The following is a 23181-nucleotide window of genomic DNA, read 5'->3' as shown; positions in this document are numbered from 1 at the left end:
TCTGTAGAGAGCACTTGCCTATAATGGGTTAGGCCCTTGGGTCCATTCTCCAGCACCAATCCCCCAAAAAGTAGTAATGATAAATCTGGTTTTAATTCCAATACATGTATTTTAAATAATGAGAGTTCCACATACTTTTTCATTCTGTCAACAAGAAAATATGTGAGTCATTCATATTCCTTATTTCTGTTCATACTGAGTTTTACCTGTCTCCTGCTTCTTCTTTTTTTTTTTTTTTCTTCTTAAAGAATGTAACCTTTATTTTTTATGGGTTATTTTGTTTTGTTTTGTTTTAAATGTGCTGAGCATCGAACCTAGTGCCTCACTTGTGCTAGGCACGTGCTCACCATTACGCTACAACCCGGCCCTGCCTCCTGCTTCTTGTGGACTGGTTACTCAGTAAGTGAACCTTTATTCCCTGGATGCATAGTTAAGGTTCTTTCTTTCCTTGGTTTGTATGTCAGTGTATTATTATTGTATGTCAGTGTATTATTCATACCAAGACTAAAAACTGTTGAAAATGATTAGCTGATTGGCTTTGATCTATAAAAAACACAAAAAGCCAGAGAAGTGATGATATATTCAGATATTTCTGAAACTAGAATAATGCGTGGGCAATAAAATGTTTATATAACTATGTTACTTAGTATTTACAAACCTACATCTAGGCATAAAGTCTTTTGCCTATAGAACTCAAATGTTATCAAAAACAATTTTTTAAAACTTTAAGCACTAATAAAAGGACAAATGAAAAAAATCAACTTAGCATTCCTGTAATACTTTGGATGTTGTGGGTTAGCTAAAATTTACCTTCTTTTTCCTCACATGTCTCATACTGACTGCTACATAAAGTTCTTTAGAGTATGATTCTTCCTTGTTATTCCCCCATGTGCCTTGTGGTACAGCATTTTGGTACTACTACTTTTCTGTACTTGAACTAACATTATTCAGAAGACTTCCTTGGTTCAGTGTGACTATCATTTTTGTAATACTTATAATGATCGCTAACATTCAATTAGTGCAAGCATTTAGCAAATTTCATTTTAAATACTCTTTTATCATTTAGTGCTTACATCAAATATATGATGAAATATTGATATTAACTCCATCTCATAGGTGGAGAAATTAAGGCTTAGAGATATTAATTTGTCTAATGTCACAAAGCTAGCAGGTGGTGACACTAGACTAAGCAATTTTATTTCAGAACCCATACTTGTAACCAACTGGTAACATTACCTCCTTATGAGTCATCAGCCTACTTTTATTAAGTTTTGACAATTGAAGTAATGTTTTTGGCAACTTTGTGATCATAAATGTCATACCAAAATATTGTAACACCTGAATGGACACCATCATGCTTATAAATATTCTTATCATTGAAACAAAAATGCAAACTTAAAATGACTGGGACTGTGGCTCAGTGGAGGAGTGCTTGCCTTGCATGTGTGAGACACTGGGTTCAATCCTCAGCACCATATAAAAATAAAATAAAGATTTTGTGTCCATCTACAACTAAAAAAAAAAAAAAAAAAAAAAAAAAACACAGGATTCATGGTTTCCTAAGATTACAGGAGAAACTTTGATTTGTAAGTCTTTTAAGAACTTAAAACGTGTGGAAATATAAGTAAAGGCTTTATTGAAGGCAATTTATTTAGTCATTCCTTGATGTATATAAATGATATTATTTATATTTATTAGTTGGGCTACCAACTCCTCTTAAAGGGAGCAAATTTGAATTAGAGCAGGAGAAACATTCACGAAGTAGACTTACATTTTTTACTGTAAAAGCAGGTAGATATGAGGCTTACCAAAGGAGGCTATGGAATGTGTCCATTACCTTGTGTGTATCATTGTTTGCCTAATGTTCAGATGGTTTCGGAATTTATCTTCTTAGAGATAGATGATGGGGATGAGATAGATTGTTTTGTTATGTATACAAGTCATCCTCTGCATAAGAACATGTTGGTCAATAATGGACTATAAATGCAAGGTAGTCCCAAGAGAGTATAATGAAGCTGAAGATTTCCTGTCTCTTAGTCATAGCATTGTAGCTGTTCTGATATCTATCCTAAGACAAAGCATCACTCAATATGTTTGTGGTAATACTGGTATACATACACCCACTGTGTGGCTAGTTGTATAAAATGTAACACATGCTATCATGACAGTATATGTTACTTGGTAATAAACAACTATGTTACCGATTTGTATATTTACTATACTATTTATCATTATTTTAAACTGTATTCCTAATACTTTAAAAGTTAACTGTAGCCAGGCGAAGTGCATGCCTGTAATCCCAGCAGGTTGGGAGGCTGAGGCAGGAGGATCCCCAGTTCAAAGCCTGTCTCTGCAAAAGTGAGGCACCAAGCTAGTGAGACCTTGTCTCTAAATAAAATACAAAATAGTGCTAGGGACGTGACACAGTGGTTGAGTACCTCTGAGTTCGATCCCCAGTCCTTGCCCCCCCAAAAAAGGTAACTGTAAAATAGTATATTATGTTGTGGCAGTAGGAGCTTCATCCATCTCATGTTTCCTGCCTCTTGATTGAATCAAGAGACCACGTGACTTAGCAATCAGGTTTATGTAAGTTCACTGTGGTTTTCACACAATGACAACATCACCTAGTGATGTATTTTTCAGAACCTATCTTAGCTGTTAAGTGGCACATAACTGGAATATATATACAAAATTGTAACTGCATATTGAGAAAGTTAAAAATAGAATCAGAAAATAAATCAGAATGCAGGGTATACAACAGTAACCAAGGTAAATATGTTTACTTCAGCTCATTAGTAAGATGAATCATGACTTCAGCAACTATGGCACAAAAGTAAATACAGAGACTTTTGGGAATTTTCGGTATTTCCTGAAGATAGGCATACTAGGTCCCTGTTTTGAAATCTAAGATAAATTTACATTAAAGTGACTTTGGGTAAGCTCTTACCTTTCTGTCTTAGGTTTGTAGACTTTAAAACAGGGATGTACCATATATTTCTCTATATATGTGTTGTGGTGCCCAGATCTCTCCGCCAGGGATGAAACACTAGTCTCCTAGTCTCCTGCAGCTTTCTGGGGCCCTGACTACTAGTGGCTTCTGGTTGAATTCCTCCAAGCAATTTCTTTTTGCCTAAGGGAGCTGTTTGGTCCAAGGTGAGGCCGCCTCTCTAGTGGCAGCCTAGATCCAGTTACTGGTCGGCACTGAAATACAAAGGTCCAGCCTTTTTGGCTCAATTTAGGACTGCTCTGAAGGGGCACCTGAGTTCCAGGCCTCACTTTGGGGTTAGGCCTCTGTTACATCTGTGTCACACTTCACACTTTCTCTGCTCAGCTCTGTTTCTCAGTCTCTCTCTCAAGTGTGGTTCCCTAGAGCCCCATCCAGTAAACCTGCACACAGTCTCTGAGTCTGTTTCCTGGGATATTTTTACATTATTTTAAGTAGGAGTGATAAATGCACACTGTTTAGCGTAAATCTCTGCATGTTATAGGCACTCAGGAAATGGTTGTAATGGTTTACATTTGTTATGTGGCACATTAAGCCACATAAGGAAAATATTTGATTTTTTTTCCCCCAGTACTGGGGATTGAACCCAGGAGCACTTAACCACTGAACCACATCCCCAGTCCTTTTTTGTATTTTATTTAGAGACAGGGTCTCACTGAGTTGCTTAGGGCCTTGCTAAGTTGCTGAGGCTGGCTTTGAACTTGTGATCCTCCTACCTCAGCCTCCCCAGCTGCTGGGATTACAGGTGTGCACCACTGCACCCAGCAACATGTTTGATTTTTATAGAAGTTATAGAGTTGTTTTTTTCCCCCAATTGGCCATTTCTCTTAGTAGTCCTCATAAAGCTAAGAATAAAATATAAAAATTCTACCAAATGGGCTATAAAAAGTGTTATGATTGCTTGAATTTCTTTCTACCAATTTCCTAATAAAATTCAAGTTGCCCAAGGATAGATGTTTATAATAAACTTAAAACTTGCTTACTTTCAAATTTTTTATTAAAGAGGACACATTCTTTTCAGGCATCTATGGAATGTGGTTTATACTGTATAAATGAAAATAAATTAGTTTTTACATCTTTAGCCAACTGACTGAATCTTGATTTAATGTTCTTACCCTGATGTCTGATGGAGGATTTCTAATAACCTTCATTTTTACATGAGTTTATTTGGATGTTAAGATTCTTTTTCCATAAATGCTTAAAATTTGCTACTGGAAAATTTTATGTTACAGGCTATCTTTGCCTAATATGTGGTGGTTTTTATTAAGAAAATAACTACAAACTGAGATAATCACATGGTCAACAGATGAAACAAAGTGGCTTATAATTTCAGGGGAAAAAACCTGCTTTTGACAGTTTCCCCTTAAACAGTGATCTAATGATTAGAAGGCCAACTTTGTATTTAGGAAGCCATACAATGTTCAAATGATAAAAATAAAACTGTGAGATTTCTGTTTTATTTTTGTCTTATTTGTGTTGTGGGTACCTAATTTTAGACATGGTTGTGAAACAATTATTTAAAGGGATTATATAGGAGACCTTTAAAGAGGAATGCTTTGTCCCTGATCTGACAGAAATATTTGAGAGAATTCTCTTGAATGTATATTTTAGATATCACATTCCTAATAAGATGATTCTATTTTTAATGTCTGAACATGTGGAGTTGGTGCCCAAGATATGAAGCAATGAGAGAAAGATTGAGAAAAGATGCTGACATAGCAACTTTGGAGGTGATGTAGGAAGCCAAATAAAAATGATCTTTAATCCAAGTCAGTTCTTTACCAAACTGACTTTTTTTCCTTTCAGGTGAGGAGGAAGTTCTAGACAAATAGTGTTACCTGCCCATCTTTGGTTACTCTTATCTACCTATTGTTGCTTATATGTAGAATAAGCGTTTATACCTTAACTTTTTTACCTCTCTTGTTCTGAATGGAGAAACACGTAGGATTTTATGTGTAGAAGGGTCCTTGTATTCCAGAGAATTCTGTACATGTAAGCATATGTACTAGGTATGGATTTTATAGTGTTGCTGTTAATCTGAGATAATTGCGTGAGTATTCATGTGAAGTATGTCAAGTGTAGGGTTAAAAGCATTACAATCACATGCATTTAGTTCCATGAGCTCTGGATGATGTTTGTTTTTGACAATTAGTATTGTCCTCCTCCAAGGTGTTTTTCTCTTCATAATCTGAATGGGCAAGAGACACCCTCAGCTGCTAGCATGAAGAATCCTAGAGAATTTAGGACTTTATATTCACTGAGAATCAAAATTTCCTGAATTATGTATTCTCTGCAAGAATCTCTCCTCATGAAGACAGCCCTGGCCAGTTATATACAAAGAGTGAGTGAGTCTTTCATAGCCAGATTCAGAATGAAGTACAAGCTGATAGGATTCAATCCTGGACAGTTCCTTCCCCACAAAGCCTGAGGCTCCAGAGAGGTAAGATCTCTTTGTTTGTGGTGGTCATTCTTCTGTTTGACCCTATTGAAATCCAGGAAGCATAACTGAGTCTTTATCTTTGATAGAACCACTTTATATTCTCAAATATTTGTTTTATTTGTAAGGGGTAAGAAATAACAAAATTTGGACTGGACTGCAGAGCTTCCTTTGGCAGATAACTGGCCTCCCTTCCCAAAGAAAACTATAACAAGAAGGGGTTTTTAAAAACAGCCCACTGCAATTAATCATCCATTGTTACAAAAAAATTAATTCGCTTTGCTCATGATAGTTGTATTTATGTTTTATACCCTTTTTTGCTCCTGCTTTTTTGAAAAGGTTCCAGGAGCCCTATCTAATTTTGGATTACCTATTATGGTTAAACAATGGATTTCCTGATTTACTTTGCTAAGGAAATTTCATCTGGCTAGTGATTTACTTTAAAATTAGTTTAATTAATTTGTTTAATAAATATATTAATCCTATGCGATAGGTATTTTTCTAGTCCCAAGGGAGATAGAGACAAGCAATGCAGACAAAATTCCTATCACACAGCTTATGATCTAGCTTGCTTGCTTCGGCAACATCAAAATTTTGTGAGTAGCTTTTGGTAGTTTTCAATATGCTAAATCCTCTTTGAAGGGGTACTTACCTTGGTTCCTCCTTTGCGGAATAAAGAAGTTGGACTAGGTTTATCTTTAAGGTTCTTTTCTATTCAAAACTTCATTGGAGCCTGGTTTGCAATTAAGCCTTGGAGTTTCACCCATCCTCTATAGATGAGTTTAAGTACTACAGAAGTTTTATAAAGTAAAAGTAAAGTGTAGGGGCAGAGGTAGGGATAGGGGATAAAGGTTGTCGGGAGCTACAGAGAGAGCAAATGAGTTAAGGACAGAGTATGAAACCCATTCTTCTTAGTAATTAAGAAGACATTGATGACCATGATAGAAACAATTTTAGTGGGGTAATAGATAAGACTGTGATTCCATTATGACAGGATTAGTGTAGACATTGCCTGAAAGACCCTTCAGTCATCAAGTGGTGTTGAAATTGGAATATGTGAGAGCTTAGTGCAGTGACTGCTAAGGAAGGTAGTCAAGACTTTTTCCTATGCTTGTTTCTGGATGGATGAATTTCCCCATTTTAAGTTGTTACCTTAACTAGTTTTTCTAGCGTCTATATTGATAAGTCAATCAGATAATGAATGATCAAGTACTGTGTGACATAATTGGAGCAGATATTCAGCATAATAAATGAATTTTCAAAATATTGCTTACCATGTCAGAAAAAAATTTTTTGCCTGGTAGGTAGGGAAAAAGTGGTATATTGTGAAGTGGTAAGAGATTCCTATATGCTTTTTACTGATAGAAATTATTTTCTTCAAGAAACAGGGAGGCCAGTGTGGTGCACACACTTGTAATCCCAGCAACCCTAAAAGCTAAGACAAGAGGACCTCAAGTTTGAATCAGCCTCAGCAATTGGCGAGGCTGTAAGCAACTTAGGAAGATGCTATCTCAAAATAAAAATAAATAAAAGCGTTGGGGATGTAACTCCATCATAAAGTCCTCCTGGGTTCAATCCCCTGGAGAGAGAGAGAGAGAAAGAGAGAGAGAAAAGAAAAGGGGGAAAGTTGATTGTGCTATTTTATATCTATATTCCCGGCTACTTCAGAGGTCAAGGCATGAGACTCTCTTGAGCCTTGGAGTTTGGGGCCAGGTTGCTTTAAAAAATGAGAGGCTGGAGATATATCTCAGTAGTAGAGCACTTACCTAATATATACAAAGTCCTGGATTTTATCTCCAGCACCACAAAACAAAACAAAACCAAAAAACAGAAAAAAACAGACAGAGAGAAATGGCAATTTGGCTATTTTACCTCTTACAGGAAATAAATATCAATATCCTTTATCTAAATGAGTAGAATACTAAGCAAACTGGTTAATTGACTTAAACTAGTTGTGCTGATCTTTAGAATCTCTTGTAATGCCTATGATACAAATTAAATCTACCTTATTTTAGGGTTTCTAATATGTGCTACATTCTTTTATGGAAACAAAACCAACATGGTGTAGAGCAGAGATTTTTAAGCTGAGGTTCTTGTGTGGACTCTTCAGTGAGTCCATGTACCCCTTGAAATTGTATGAAATCGTTTGTATATGTACACTTTTTTCTGAGAAGGTAATCCATGATCTAAAAAGGTTAAGTACCTCTGTACTGGAGAGAAAAAGCAAAAGATTGAATAATGAAAAGGATTTTTTACTTGCCAAAACTTGCTGTATAGTGCTAAGGACTGGGGGAATGTAAAACAGGTATGCTGTATTTTCCTTTTTGGTTTTGTTGAGTTTTTTCTTTTGGTTGGTTTTAAAATTTTTAGGCAATTGGCAAGTCATTTACATATTAATGTAGAGAAAACATAATAAATTAGGTAGTAAAATTCTGTAGTTCCCACAGATTTTGCCTTACGTAACTTTATAATCATTAGTTACAATTCTCTATCAAAAGATATGTATAAGGGGCTGAGTCAGAAGGATCCAAGTGTTCAAAGCCAACCTCAGCAACAGTGAGGTGCTAAGCAACTCAGTGAGACCCCTGTCTCTAAATAAAATAAAAAATTGGGCTGGGGAATGTGGCTCAGTAGTTGAGTGCCTCTGAGTTCAATCCCTGATAACCACCGCCACCACCAAAAAAGATATATGTATATATATGTTTGTGTGTAGGAATTTATACTATATTCTTAACATTCCTCTTACTGTGTGCAGAAACATGTTTACTGATTTATATCTGCTATTTAGGTTTTTTTCTTTCCTACTTTTATGCTCACAGTAACAAAGTATATAGTTGAAGAAATTTTAGTCTATCTTTAAAATATTAAAATAAAGTGTTGTTTTGTTGCCTTATAAGAGCAACTAGTAATCATTGCAATAGCAATAATCTTAATTTAAAGGAAGAAAAAATAGATCTATTTCACAAAGACTTTTGTTGCTTCAAAATACCCATTTGCCTTAATTTGAAGTATTGTTTTTGACATTTCTATAAGAAAACCAATCACTGAAGTTTTCCCGACCCCAATGTAATTTCTCCATCTCTTGTGGACTATAATGTGTGATTTAAAAAAAAAAAGTCTTTGCTTGTGAATAAGTATATTCTTTATTTAATCATTTGGGTGAACAGAATTGCAGATTTATCATGTTTAGTTGGAAGAGGGTTAAAATGACAATGCCATGTATTTCTAGTATGGCCAGTTTGACAACTACATTTGAAAATCTATTTCACTGCTTATTTTTTCTTATAACATGGTTTCCTGCTATTATAACTAAGCTGTCCTCCCTTCAAATTGACTTTATTTTTCATCTGACATCTTAGACTGATCAAGCCAATGTTTTCTAAACAACACACACACACACACACACACACACGAGTGTGTGTGTATATATATGTATATATATACATATATATATATATATATATATATGTATATATATATATGTAGTTTTATGCCTTATTTCTATTCCTCCTCATTATATGCTGTTCCACTTCAGTCGGTTCTGGTTGAACAGTGGTTTTGTGGGGGCAAATTTTGAGAAAATGATTGAGCCTATAGTGGAATTGGTTGGCCTATGCCTTTATGATTTATTTTGTTTGCTTCCTACTTTGCTGTACCAGGGAAGAACTTAATTCTTCCCATTTTCTGAAAGTTGGAGGAGGAACTGGAGGACATTGAAGCAAAAGAAACTTTAATCTCACTCCCAAAGTAGCTTAATAATGATGGGCTTTGATGAAACCACTGGCCCTTATATAGATCTTATTTTCCAAGCCTTTCATTATTTTATTTGCCCTTTTCTGAACTCTACAATTTCCCTCTCTTGTAGCTGGTTCGATGCCCAGAACTGAATGCTGTGCTCCAGCTGTGGCCTCACCGGTGCTGAATAGAGAGGAAGAGCCACCTTCATAGCTTACATGTGATTCCTCTGCTTATACAACCCAATACTGGATTTACTTACTTTGGCAAGATAGCTGCATTGTGCACTGTATTTAATGTTACGTGTACTGTAACCCTGGGTCTTTCTCTGCATTGCTGCCGTTAAACCCCCAATCCTGCCAATCTAAAACTCCTGCCTTTGTTTACCTGCCCCTCCCCCATAGACTCCCCATACATTCATCTACAATGAATGTCATCTTTCTATTCTCTCATTTCCTTTGACTCTAATCTTAAACTTTGGCAAACTTTCACTCTGTCCTCTAAATGATCAGTTGTCAGCCACCTTATTTTTCTCCCTGCTTTGGTAATGGGACATCTTCCAAATCTTTTTCTCTGGTTCTTTTCCTTTCGTAGTGCTAAGGACTTGGCACTTGGTAATGGATTTAGTAAGCATCCACCTGGTGTTTCTTCCCAAGCCAATAACCAGGAACTTCTCTGGTTTTACCCCCTGATGAGTTCTTCTATCCAGACTTTCTTGACTCCTCCTGACCTCTATCCCTGTGCCTTCATTCAAGATGGATAGTATTATCTCACAGTTCTTCCTCCAGGGAGGAGACAAAACATAATATCAATTTACTGGGGAGATTTCTAACATTAAGAAAATTCATTATTTTAAATTGTGAATAGTTTAGTCTTAAATACATCTAAGCAAATTCTTTGCCCTGAGATCTTAATTTTGAAACAGCAGTTAGAGCTTTACTTATTATAAATGTCTAGGATGGGTAAGGTAAAGGAAGAAGAAAGGGAAGTGAGGTTTTTGTGTTGAATAGGTTGTGATTTTTCCAAGAAAGCCAGTTTGAGGTTTTTGTTGAATTTGGTAGCTGTCTGGAATGGGAGATATGAGACTTCTTTTTTTTTTTTTTTTCCTAGATTCTGAAGCATTGTTTTAATCTCAGGTTTAGAGTAGGTTTTGAAGTTAGTTTATTTAGGAATATTGATACAGGTACTCAGTCTTTTAATTATGTGCTTTGGTTAATCATTTAGAGTGTGGAATATGTAACCTTTTCTGATTTACTATGGGTAATAAGAAATGGAAGGTCTCTATTTGTCTTTTTATCAATTTCTAAGCTCTTTCAAGTTTAACTAAATCCCAGTGCTTGTTTCTGGTAGCAGCAAGCCAATGTTTGAGTTTTTCCCTTTTTTTTCCCCTTTTCCTATCTTAGTCAGTGTGTCCTATTTAAATGGCCTCTCCTTGGATTTGTGGTCATTATTGAACTCAGAAGTTACTGCTTATGTGTATTTTATGTCTTGAGAGAGTTAAAATCAATTTGGAAATCTTTTGAATATACTATCACATGGATTTAGAAGTTACCAAACATCTTTCCTGCAGGTACCTGATAGATACTTTACATATCAGCATATTGCCCTATAAAAGTGTATTACATATGTACACTACAAGTAAAAGGTGGCAAGATCTTAGTCTTTTTTAATGAAATAGAAAATATATCACCTGACTCTTCTTCAATATCTATAATGATTAGATATTGTTGATTTCATTATTCACAATTACATAAGCTAGGCAAAATTTTAAGCTAAACTTGGTGGTTTTAAAGAGTAAGAGTCTTTTCTGTGGTTTCCCACCATACATATTATCAAATATTGGTGGCTTTGTTTATGCCTCTGTCACTTGCTATTAAATGTGGGACTTTTCTTCAAAGGAGCATTAGTTTTACTTCTTGACTTCTAGACCAGCTCTTACAGACTTCTGACAGAGCTAACTGAACCATTTTGTGTCCTGAATGCTTTTTTCAGGCAACCAGTAAGTAGTGAGCAGTGGCATGGTTTCCATCTCCATTTATGGCCTTGAAAGGGTGAAGGGACAGTGTTGGGACTCTCCATTTACGGTCCTTGGAGGAGTTGAAGAGTGGTTGGGGTGTTCTTGGAGGCAGAAACTAGACATTGTGAGATAAAAATAAATTGACAGGGGTTGTTTGCAATTCAAATTCCAATCCCTGCAGGGAGGGCACAGAGTGCTAGGAAAGGAGAACATGTAGAAAGTAAAAAGAAATCTGCTACAGCATTTATATTGTAAATGGTTTGCCCATGACATATATTTCCCAAGTTTCCCATGTTTCTGGTTTGTTTCTCTAAGTTTTGTCTTGGTTGTGACTATCCTTTATGAAAGAAAGAAGAAATGTTTTTAAAAAGAGTGTATCATTGGAAACCTCTCTTCTCTAAGGCATCATTTGAGGCACCAAAAGGAATCTAAAGAAAGAGAGAATGGGACAGGTGTTTGTGCAGGGGGTAGGCTGGCTGGCTTTACTGCGGGCGACTCTATTTATTGTTCTGTTAATGTCTAGGAAGCTCATCATATGTGTCATGCTTTCATTATACCTTTTGCCTATCTGGATTTCTGGCTTCAAGAGACAGATTTAAAAACTGACAGCATATTTGTAGATTGTCAACTGTAATGTAAAGATAATGAACTTTCACAGCAGCTCTATAAAGATTATCAGGAGTCGTTTTAGTTTGGTGAGGATAGGTGATACACATTGGCTTGTGGAAAGTAATCTCACCTTTGGAAGAAATTTATAATGTTGCTAATGCCTATAAATTAAGTCAGAAGTGAACTGGTTCTGTACAGTTGAGTGAAACCCAGTATAGTAGAAGGAAGATTAGAAGGACAGAGAGAAGCAGAGGTGGAATAGAGCCTGAATGTGAGAAAATTTGGAAGGTGGGACTAAGTCCATGATTTATCTTTTGCAATGTCATAAGATAGCACAGGATGTACCATTAAACTCAGGAAACTGGGCTAATCATCAGAAATATGCATTAAAAATAAAGACCATGAAAAAAAGGATTGAAGGATTGTACAAGATAATGAAATTATCCAGGTTTTATCTGTGGACTTGCATAATGATATTTATTTGCTGTGTGGCATGTAGCAGAAAAAGAAATGAAATAAACCTCCTACCTTGCCCTCCACCCAGAAAAGAAACTATTGGCTTTGTTCATTGGTTTGTTTAGCTAGCTGTTTCAGTTGGTAGACTAGTAAATTGTCTAGTTTTAGGTGTAGGTATTAGTGTTCTTCATCATTGATGTCTGAAACTGTGAACTTGTGGCACTGTTGATTTGACTTCTGTTTGAAATTTTAGCAGCTTCCACAAAGACTAGTGAGTTAATAAGGAATATAGATTATGTAAATAATGTTTTATTAGCTTATTTATTTAGGCAGTTGTTTTTACCCTGTATTCCTTCTTAAGAATAAGAAAGGTATTCTTTGCTTTGGGAAATTCTTCTCTCTGTCCTCCTTCCCTCACTTTTTCCAAATTCTGGGCACCATAGCAGCTCTCTCTCTCTTCTGTGGCAGGTGTGCATCCTATTGGCTGGCTGGTATTTCTTGTTTTTTTCCCCCCCTTATTCTTTTTAAATGGGGGAGGGGGTATAAAATTTGTGTATGGGGTACATGCAATAATGTTGTAATGTTTCTTGTTGTTTAATGGATAATTAATTGCAAAATAATTGTTTGAATTATAACATGTTTGAATAAATGCTAAATTAGTATTTTTTCTAATATAATAATGAATTTGAAATCTAGCATTCCTGTAACAATGTGTCTCTGTTTGTCTGTCTGTGTCTGTCTAATAGTAATTAATATCTGTGGTCCGTACATGGAAGAGGAAGTACAGCTTTAAAGGAATAACAAAAGACTTTGTGTCTTAGACCCTTCGCAGGTGTTACAGTCGGGTGAAAGAACATGGTGTTGGGAAAAGAAAGAGCAGTTACACATTTGAACAGTTGGAACAGGTGTTTGGTCAGGGAGGATGGGATGCTCAGCCCTGCCAGCCTGTACTTATTAACAGTAGTGGCTTGTACCAGGAGCTGGAGTCAGATGGCAGCACAATGGAGGACTATTCACAGGAGGACTGGGGAAACCACAGTCAGGATCTCCATGGCTATCCAACAGATCAGGAATTGGGTAAGAAAGCCAAAATATATGATACTCATGTGTGTATTTATCTACCTGGCATGTGTACTGCTACTTATTGTGATCTGTGATGTCATACTGTTTCCATGGTCAGCACAGAGCATGTCACTAGTTTATTTGGGGCAACTAAGCATCCTTGGTTTTGGTTTCAGTTGCCAACAAGTGCTTTGGTGATTTGTGGGCCACCCTGATTCCAAAGACAGAATTCCTAATGCTGAGCCACACAAGGAGACTCAGTGACAAATAGAATCCTATGTAATTTTAAATACACTGGACCTTCTAACATTCTAGTTCTAAGATGCTAAGAGTATTGTCTCTTGTCCCAAGTGTTATAAGTGAATCTATCTTTTCCTTCTTCATTCCAAATACTTTTTCTTTTCTGTCTGTGATTTGGGAAAGACCCCTCCCAGACTTTAGTCTGAACAAAAAATAAGTGAAAGCCTTGGCTTATACTAAAAACAATTGATATCTTAGCCATGTCAGTGATGATTCTCCTTCAAACCTCCTGAAGTATCCTGTACCAACAATAGCTGAAATGATTTATATACAGTAAAGGCATTCAAAATGAAAGCTGCAATTCCTGGCCATCAAATCTAAATTTGTGTGACCTAATTAAGAGTACATGTGTCATTTTTGTTGTTTCATTAGCATTAAGTGCTCCAATTTTTATTTTCATATTTTGGAAGTACTCATCAGTTTTCTGCTATAGCCATTGCACATTAAAGAACAGGTTGTATAATGAGCTTTCACTTTTAAGTAAATCTTCCCCAGTAAGGTACTGAGGCAACCCCAAGGAAGTATATGTAGAATTGGCAGTAAAAATGTATTTCTCTAACTTAAGGTAAAAGTCTGTAGGCCCTGTTTTGACAGAATTCCTGATGGTAGAGAAATGCTAATTCAAAAGAAAAAGGATTAACTTAATATATTTCTTATAAGTGCTGTTTTTAAACAATCTCAATATTCTCAAAAATTGGAAGAGAGAAGAAAGAAACTATGAAACTCTAAGACTAATAGTATATAAGGGACTTAAAGATAAGAAGAACAAGCAGGACAGATGCTGAGTGATCACTGCCTCTTAATTTTACAAAAATAATAAGGTCTAAATTACTTTGGCATCTCATAACATGGGTTGTGCAACAGAGTTAAGTCACCCAAACCTTTGTGGGGGGTGGTCATGCAGAATACGCTGATCCTGATATTGGGGGAATAATTGCTCTGTAAAACCCACATAGAAAATCTAAATAGAACAGAATTATTTTCGTTCTTATACTTTTAAAATCATGTTTGCAGTGAAATTAAGCTTTAAGCTCCTAGCTAGAAATCCACTGGTGACCTTGAAGAATTTTATACTTGTAGAGCTGGTTTCTGATCTTGCATATAAATGTATGCATCTCATTATATAAGAGTTATATTTATAAAGCTGGCTTTGAACAGTGTTGGACACCAGTATTAAGGCCTGGTATTGAAAAGTATGGAATGAACTACATAAATGTATATAGATAAAATTAGAAAATATAATTTGTTTTAACTCTTTACATTTCAGATGAAATACCTGTCACAAAGAGAACATTAAAAATAAAACAAGAGTCTTCTGAAGAAGCACAGTAAGTAACTGCTTCACCTTTCCTTATAGTATGTCTGCCTAGGTTTAATGACCTTGGAGAAGGTCGGAAAGGAATTGCTCTGGAAGTTATAGCCACACCGTACTATGTCTGGCCTATCCTTTCTCAGCTTAGCTTCAGTTTTCCAGTGGTGAACTGAAATGTTGACAATTTCATATACCACAAGAAGGAATAAATGTGTTACTTGAAAATAGATAAGACAATATTTTCCTATGTGTGGATGTGGATATCTATCTAGATACTCAAGGACTGGGGTTTATTTTGCGTTAGGTAAAATGGTAGGAAGGCCAAAGTGACAGTTAAATTCCTTATAGCAATTCAACTTAGGAATCAAAAAGCAAACTCTTAGATGATTATACATTTGGAAAAGAAAGTAGTTATTGAAAGAAGGACTGAAAAAGTCTGGGGACAGGGTCCCCTACTGGTTCTAATTATTGTTCTTTCCCCCAAGAGTTTAGCATCATCTGTTATGTTTTTGGGTGGTAGTGATTGTTGTTATTGTTCTTCCCCTTCTTCACCTGGGGATCAAACCCAGGACTTCACACATGCTAGGTAAATGCTGTAGTACTGAGCTATGTCCCCAGCCTCTCTTTTTTTTTTGGTACTGGGGATTGAATCCAGGGGCACCTCACCTCTGAGCCACATCCCCAGTCCTTTATGTATTTTATTTTGAGACAGGGTCTCACTGAGTTGCTTAGGGCCTCAGCCTCCGAGCTGCTGGATCATAGATATATGCCACTGCACCCAGCTCATAGTTCTTTCTTAATAGCTTTAAGTAGATTTCTGATTAAATCTATTGAAGAGTATATGTTAAATTTAGGGGGTGAGTAAGAAACATCATTCATTTTCCACCTGGTAACACTGAAGTTTGTGTAGTACCCACTTGTTCTTGTGTTTCATTCCACACATTGTACTCTTCATATTTGAGACTAGTAGAGAAAAAGACAAGAGGCAAGATAAAAAGGACTGCTGGATAACAAACAGTACAATAAAAACAGTTTCATAACAAACCACCATTATCACCATTACCACCATCACCATCATTACCCTTTTGCAGAAACTCATTTCTTTTTCAGAGTATTTCTTTGGAATCAAAGAATTCCCAGTGTCATCTGATTTTAGGTCTGGGGAGAGGGCGAGCATTCATGGATCAGACGTGTTTCCTAAAATCATAACCATTATTCTGGTACTCAAAAAGTATATGATGCAAATCCGTACATTTAAAACCATTTCTTATTGGGAGTCCATATCTTCAAATCTTTCTTCTCTAAAAGAAGTTGATGTAACTAGGTATAGACTCAAACTTCACAGAATTGGTATCACCAACTTCAAACCATGAACTTTTCTGGTGGTTGTAACTTAAATGTAACACATTTTCCAGGAACTGTTTAAATAACGGGGTCTAATTTTCATGGCATGCTCTCTCTTTGAGATTGATATGAGCCTTGTGCTCAGATCAGCTTGGCTCAGGTTAGCAGGGCAGGAAACTGACAAGCTGTGGAAATCTCTAGCCTGTGCTGCCCTTTCTCTGGGTTCAGCTTAGTTGGGGCGAGGGGAGATTCTGAAGAGCTTTCTATTGGGCCATTATTTCCCAGTGCAATAGTTTCCTCAGAACTGTTCTTTGCAGTGTCTGACTATAGCATTAGTAATGTAGGGCTATGACAGTGCTGAATAAAATAACTATAATTGAGCAATGGAGTTTTGTTCTCTCTAGGTATATGTGGGATTAGCTGAACTAGCTGATAATACCTGAAGTATAATACATCATCCTTCATTCATGAAACGTCCCCTAATGTCATTTGTTCAACACATTTTGCCTACTGAACGTCAGGCATTGAGGTACATCTGTGAGCAAAATGTACAAAAACATCTTGGCACCCCATCCCCATTCCTTAGTGGAGTCTTGTCTTGAGATTAAAATAAGTCATTTCAAGAGGACAAGGAAAAGTGGGAGCTATGAAAGAAAGTTTCCCTTTAAAGTGTTGACCCACACACAAATATCTTAACCCTATAAGCACTACAGTCAAATACTATAAAAATAGTCAAGTGCCTTCATGTCCCTGAGAAGAGGTAGACTTCCCAGGAATGTAGTGATTTCATCTAGATGGCCACCCTGATGCTTGAGAAGCTTTCAAGACAAACTAAAGGATGGAGAGTAAATTCAGGACAGTCTTAGTCCCAAGAAGCAGCTGATAACAGAATATTAGCTCTTTGTCATCTTGCAAAGAAAGTCCAGGGGACAGGCAGTAGCTATCTGAAGCTTCCCCAGAATGTTCTCAAAGTTCTTCCCCTGGAAGGCATGAGAATTTAATAGGAAAGTCTCAAGACTTTGTCTTCTTACATAGCCTCCTTCTAAGAAGTTGATAATAAATCCACTTTTCATGCCTCTGTTTGATTGTGAATATGACATTTCAGTGTTTTTGTATTTAAATCTGTCACTGATATAGAGTATGATAGTTTGGTACCAAATTATATCTAATAGACCTGTCTTCCAATATTGAAGTTATTAGAAACAAACATTATATTTATGTGTTTGTATAATTGTAAGAAATATCAGTTAACAAATTATATGATTAAGTAGCCTGTGAAACAAGAATTTACTGGCGTTTTCTGTCTTACTCTGTTAACTATACATGTCAAAATTGAAATTCTTCTGTATTTTTGCCTCTATAAAGGGTTTTCTAGAACAGTATCAGTTCATTTTCTTAACTCTTTCTCTCTTAAAACATAAGCCTAAGTGAACTTTTTCCATCTGAATTCTCAGATTTTAATGTGTTAACTAGGCAGTTCTTTTAATTGTTACAAAAAATGTTTTAGTTTTGTATCAGGTTAGTCATAAACAATTTTGTTTTCCTACAGTTCACATACATGGGCCAAAAATATTGAACTTGCAGAATTTCTAAGTTAGAAATTAAGTTGTTAATTATTTTAAATGACTCTGGATGCTTTTGTGGATAGAGCATCCTTCACCTTCTTTTAGCACTTAGATCTGAAGGCCATCATAGGCGTTATACAGTCGCTTTAAAAAAATCATGACCCATGGATTTTTTAAATCCTAGGGTCTGTAAGTATTAATATTTATTAATTTTTACTATAGCAAGACTTTAGAAAGTAAATGGAAAGCATTTTATTGTTAATTTATAGAAACTTCTAATGGGTCTTTTTTTACATTTCAATACTGTGATTATCCAACATGGTAGTCACTAATCACATGTGTCTATATAAATGTGATTTTAAATTAAATATAATAAAAATGTAATACCTCTTTTGCATTAACCACATCTTAAGTTCTAGAAGCTACCATATAGGACAGCACAGATATAGAACATGTCCATCATCACAGAAAGTTCTATTCAACAGTGATGTTCTGGACACCTGAGGAATTTGACTTTTCTTTCTCTTTCTAGGAAGCGAGACATCATGCAAAATATTGTACAGATTTTGGAATCAGTACAGTTGAAATGGGAACTATTTCAGAGCTGGACAGACTTTTCAAGGCTTCATCTTTCTAATAAACTGGCCATTTTCGGAATTGGTTATAATACCCGTTGGAAAGAGGATATCCGTTACCATTATGCTGAGATCAGCTCCCAGGTGCCCCTTGGCAAGCGACTTCGGGAATACTTCAACTCTGAGAAGCCTGAGGGACGAATCATTATGACCCGAGTACAAAAAATGAACTGGAAAAATGTTTACTACAAATTTTTAGAGATCACTATTAGTGAAGCTAGGTGCCTAGAGCTACACATGGAAATTGACTGGATACCCATTGCTCACTCCAAACCAACTGGTGGGAATGTTGTTCAATATTTATTGCCAGGAGGCATTCCTAAAAGCCCAGGCCTTTATGCCATTGGCTATGAAGAATGTATCGAGAGGCCCCTCTCACCCCACATGGAGCGACACTCCCTGGATCCAGGAAAAGAGGGCCGGGTTGACCTGGAAACCCTTTCAGCACAAGCCTCGTTACAGGTGGAAATAGAACCCACTCGAATTATCTATTGCTACCTCGGTATTGCTGAGGTCAGGACTCTACAGCAATGCTTATTTTTACATTTCCAAGCAAATACCAAAACCTTCAGCAAAGATTGGGTTGGTATTAATGGATTTTTGTCTCAGAACTGTATTGTGGATCCCGGAGTTTCCCCCAAATCCATCTATATCAAATTTGTAGAAGTAGAGAGGGATTTTCTTTCCGCTGGCTCTTTAGTTGAGTGCCTGGAAAAAGCCATTGGATATCCCTTAAAATTTAACAACTGAATGTCATCCTTCATAAGGATTTGGGCTCTTACCTCCTTCTCTACTCACTTCCTGTTATCTAGACTGCCCCTCATCCAGATGCTGCCATCAGAGACTCTTCATGGGAACTCTTTCCAGGATTGGGCCAGTGTAACTTCTAAGGAATCATAGTAGACATTGGGCAGAAAAAAACAGACCCCACCCAAAAATGCTCATTTTGAGCAAGCAAGATAGTGAACTTGCATGGCGGGTCAGTTGTTTCTTTTTTAAAAACAAAAAATTTTTAAATGGATTTTAGAGCCCTAATGTAAACAGATGTAGGTACATTCCATATTGGACAAAACTTATACTTTGAGTTTCATATGAAATTGAAAAATTGTATTTTTTTCACAATGTTTCATTTTTACACATCTCTATGTCTCTATATAAGTATTATTTACAACCCTGAATAAATAAGCAATAGATAATGGCAAGTTAAATCTTGAGTCACAGTAAATAAGACTGTTTTTCAATATCACCTTTAGCTACTATTGTATATAATTTAGAGTTTCATTTTTTTCACCAGCCAAGTGTTTTGCTATTTCCGATCAGTGTTGCCTGCAAAGATCTTTGTTTCTGTGATGTACCAACTTTACGGTTGTGTTGCCATTTAAACTTTTTTTTATAAAAAAATTAAAGTAATTCCTGGCCTCTTGGCATACTAGTTGCACTTTTTGTACTAGAGTGTGACCGAACTTACAGTGGGGACTGCTCTGGCTTTACTGCTAATAATGAACAGAACAAACAGAGCAGGATCCACTAGCAGTGTTCATTTAATGTCTCCCCATTGACCACTGTCATTATTTCTTGTCAGAGTACCAAAGGTCATTGGACATGTCATTTTGTATTTTTTTAAAAAAAATGTCTAGGATGTTCTATCTGACCTTAGGAACATAAATTTGTAATAGACTTTGCATTCTTCATCATTTATATTCAGTAATCAGGGGAAAGCCTCCCAAGGAGTACAGAGTGGTAAATTGATATCATCTTACTGTGTCTAAAAGAGGGAAGGGAGGATCCCAGTAGAAATAAAAAAAAAAAAAACAAAAAAAACCCTAAAAAGTGATCCATAGGAGAAGAAATTGTAAGGTGTCAGTCTATTATGAAGATGACTATCATGTTTAGATCTTTTCAAGATTTCCAGTGGGTCAGCTACCACTCCTCTTAGAGGTTAGTACTCTTAGCTAACAAGAGCTTACTAGTAGAGTAGTCAAGGATCACTTTGGTCTCATGGCAGGACCTCATTGGATTGGTTGTTTATCTTTGATTCTTCAACATCTCTCATGCTGTACTTTAAATGGGCTGCAGGTAAGATGTGATTCTTCCTGTTTTCCTATACCATTGAAGATAAAATTACATTTTATTTAAAACTTTCTTTTCTCATAACCTGAATAGTCTCAAATCAGTGATTTTCTCATTCTGATCCCTCATTCTGATTCTGATTCCTCATGCTTATTTATTTTTCTAATGATTAGTGAGCTTATAATCAATGGGATAGCTTTGCTTTATGTTATTTGAATCTGGGCTTATTGAGTTGGCTGTTTTCTGATGTAAGCTGCTAAAAATAGGTGCCAATTCAGGGAGAGTATAAATATCCTGAGAATGTGTGAGTGTAGCACCTGTTCTCTCTGGGCAGAGTATGTAGATAGGAGCCTTAAGAAATTCTCATGAGTTTGCTCTTTGGGACTTGGACTTAGTCTACCTTATAGCAATAATCTCAAAGTATTCAGTGCTAAGCTCTGTAGAAAAAAAGCATTAGTATCAGGAGCACCACATGGCATCCCCACATGACCAATCCCCAAATTAACATTAATACTTCATGCATTTTTTTTTTTCTGCATCCTACTTGCCATTGCTGTTAGGTACTTAGCTGGGACAGAATATTTCAGGAACATATAGTGAAGATGTGTTAGACTACTGAACATTACTGAGATTGGAGCATTGCTATGCATTGTTCAACATAGAGTAGATGGCAAAGACCAGATCCAGTATGAGTTCCACTTGGCTTGAGATGGGTCAGGGTGGAGGTAGTGCAAAGAGGACAAAGCTAAGCATTGGGAAACGGAGGCTTGCCGCCAGAAAGTAGCTTGCTGATACAGAGTATCCAATGTCTTTGGCCAGAACTGCCTAGAATAGAAGAAAGCAGGTTGTCAGATAACTGAGCATTGTAAAGAAAAAAAAAAAAAAGCAGGCAGTGATGGTGCTTGCCTCCCAGCCACTCAGGAGGTAGAGGCAGGAGGACCAAATTTTGAGGTCAGCCTGGACAACTTAGCAAGACCCTGTCTCAAAAAAATAAAAACAGCTGGGGATGTAGCTAAGCCATATTAACTGATTCAAGGAGGATGAAGATGCTATAGTCAAATATAAGACTCAAAATTCTTTGGAGATCTGAGACAAAGTGTGATTGGAAAGAACATATGAAACTAGATTCAGCTTTTGCACACATTTGTATGCAAGCAGCTCCCTGGTCGTGCACAGATACTGTGTGCCAGCATTCTCGTTTTACACCAGGGCAGAATGCAATGTCCACCCTAAAGTACATCTTGGCAAAAACTTGAAGCAAGTAATGGAACTGCTCTGCTACCTTCTACTACTTGATTCCCTCAGGGTCAGAAGAAAGAAGTGGTTGGAATAGGAAACAGGAAAATTCTTTGGTGTAAAAACCCTGAAGAGACTACTCCTTCAGGGAGACATTTACTGATCCTTGGTTCCTGCTTTACTTCCCACATAGCAAGCTCTTTGAAATCTGAATTCTGAAGGAATAGCTAACATGGAGTGAATATTAAGACCATATCTTAAGTAGTACTTAATAGCACACGTGTGATCAGGTGCTTTGGCATTTCAGAGTTACAGCCAAGACTTTGTATTACCTTTTTTGGAAGGAGTTACTTATTTGTTGAGTGGTATAATCTTGGTCTGGAAACAAAGGAGGGCAGTTTACAAGAGATGCTTTGCAAAGTATGCTAAAGCTGAGAAAAATCTCTGTGATAGAATAAGAAAACCAAACGAAGGGCCCCACCCCCATCTTTTGTCAGTCCCTGCAGTTGGTAGGTCCCTGCATAAGCATGTGAAACTCTCCTGTTGCCTATTCCTGTTGCCTTTGTAGCCATTGAGCTGCCAACTGTTAGATTCCAGAGATGGCATGAGCAGTTTAGTGTTTGCATAGGCATTTCTCAAAACCACTGCACAGCAGGTATTTGAAGAGGAGCCAGGCAGGTCACACAAGGAAGAAGCTACAGAGAGGGTCAATAGGACATTATGTAGTAAAAGACCTTGCACAGTGTGGGTTAAAATGACAGAACTGTGTGGAGTAGAGAATTCAGTAGACCTTTTAGTCCCAGAGTTGTCTGGGAATAAAAGATAAAAGAGGGGGCAGCACCAGAAATCCGTGGTTATGCCTTCTGCCCTCCGTGATTCCTTTGCTCAGTGACTTGAGCTCAGTTCCAGTGTTTGTAGCTTTTTTTTTTTTTTTTTTTTTGAAATGCTGGGCCGGGAAACAATAACAGGTGCATGCCCTGGTGTGAGGAAGCGGCGGCCAGCAGAGGGCGCAAAGATGCTTTTTGACTGAATGGTGGGGGGGGGATGATGGTGGGGGCGGTTAAATTAAATTCACAGCGAACAAGATCTAGTCCTGGGAATTAAAGGATCAGAGTAGGCCTGAGCCGTTCACTGCAGGGGTGGGAGGCAGCTAAGATAAGGGGGGATAAAGAAGAAACGGAAAATTTTGTCCTACCTTCCTGCAGCCGCCCTTTGCTCCTCAGTCAGCACAAGACCTATAAATAAGACCTATAAGCGGTTTCTTCTAGGGTTGAGGAGCTGGGAACAACACTCGTAGTTTCCTCAGTTTCCTGCCCAGCTCCTGTGGATACCTTGGACCAGTCTTCTCTGCTTGGGGTGTGAGGCACAGGCGGTGGGTTTTGGGGGGGGGGGTCTTTGC

The 23181-nt window shown here is 36.9% G+C and overlaps 1 protein-coding gene across 7 annotated transcripts in view; it reads left to right on the top strand.

Annotated features, from left to right (window-relative positions):
• The window catches only part of Msantd2 (Myb/SANT DNA binding domain containing 2), a 32168-nt gene extending 12265 nt beyond the window's left edge, over positions 1-19903 (top strand). The window contains exons 1-4 of one of the 7 annotated variants that reach the window (XM_047516874.1): positions 9312-9396; positions 13236-13335; positions 14888-14948; positions 18374-19903. In XM_047516874.1, the coding sequence (XP_047372830.1) occupies positions 13260-13335; positions 14888-14948; positions 18374-19226 (990 nt within the window). In that variant the 5' untranslated portion in view covers positions 9312-9396; positions 13236-13259 and the 3' untranslated portion in view covers positions 19227-19903. Of the gene's footprint in view, positions 1-9306; positions 13336-14887; positions 14949-18373 lie in introns of those variants that run through there. The other 6 variants (XM_047516873.1, XM_047516872.1, XR_007103923.1 and 3 more) reach the window with 6 other exon arrangements.
• Positions 19904-23181: the final 3278 nt, after the last annotated feature.

This window comes from Sciurus carolinensis, chromosome 11 (genome assembly GCF_902686445.1).
Source record: "Sciurus carolinensis chromosome 11, mSciCar1.2, whole genome shotgun sequence".
Lineage (NCBI taxonomy): Eukaryota > Metazoa > Chordata > Mammalia > Rodentia > Sciuridae > Sciurus > Sciurus carolinensis.
Note: the sequence above shows the minus strand (reverse complement) of the source record. Positions and strands in the feature narration are given on the sequence as shown.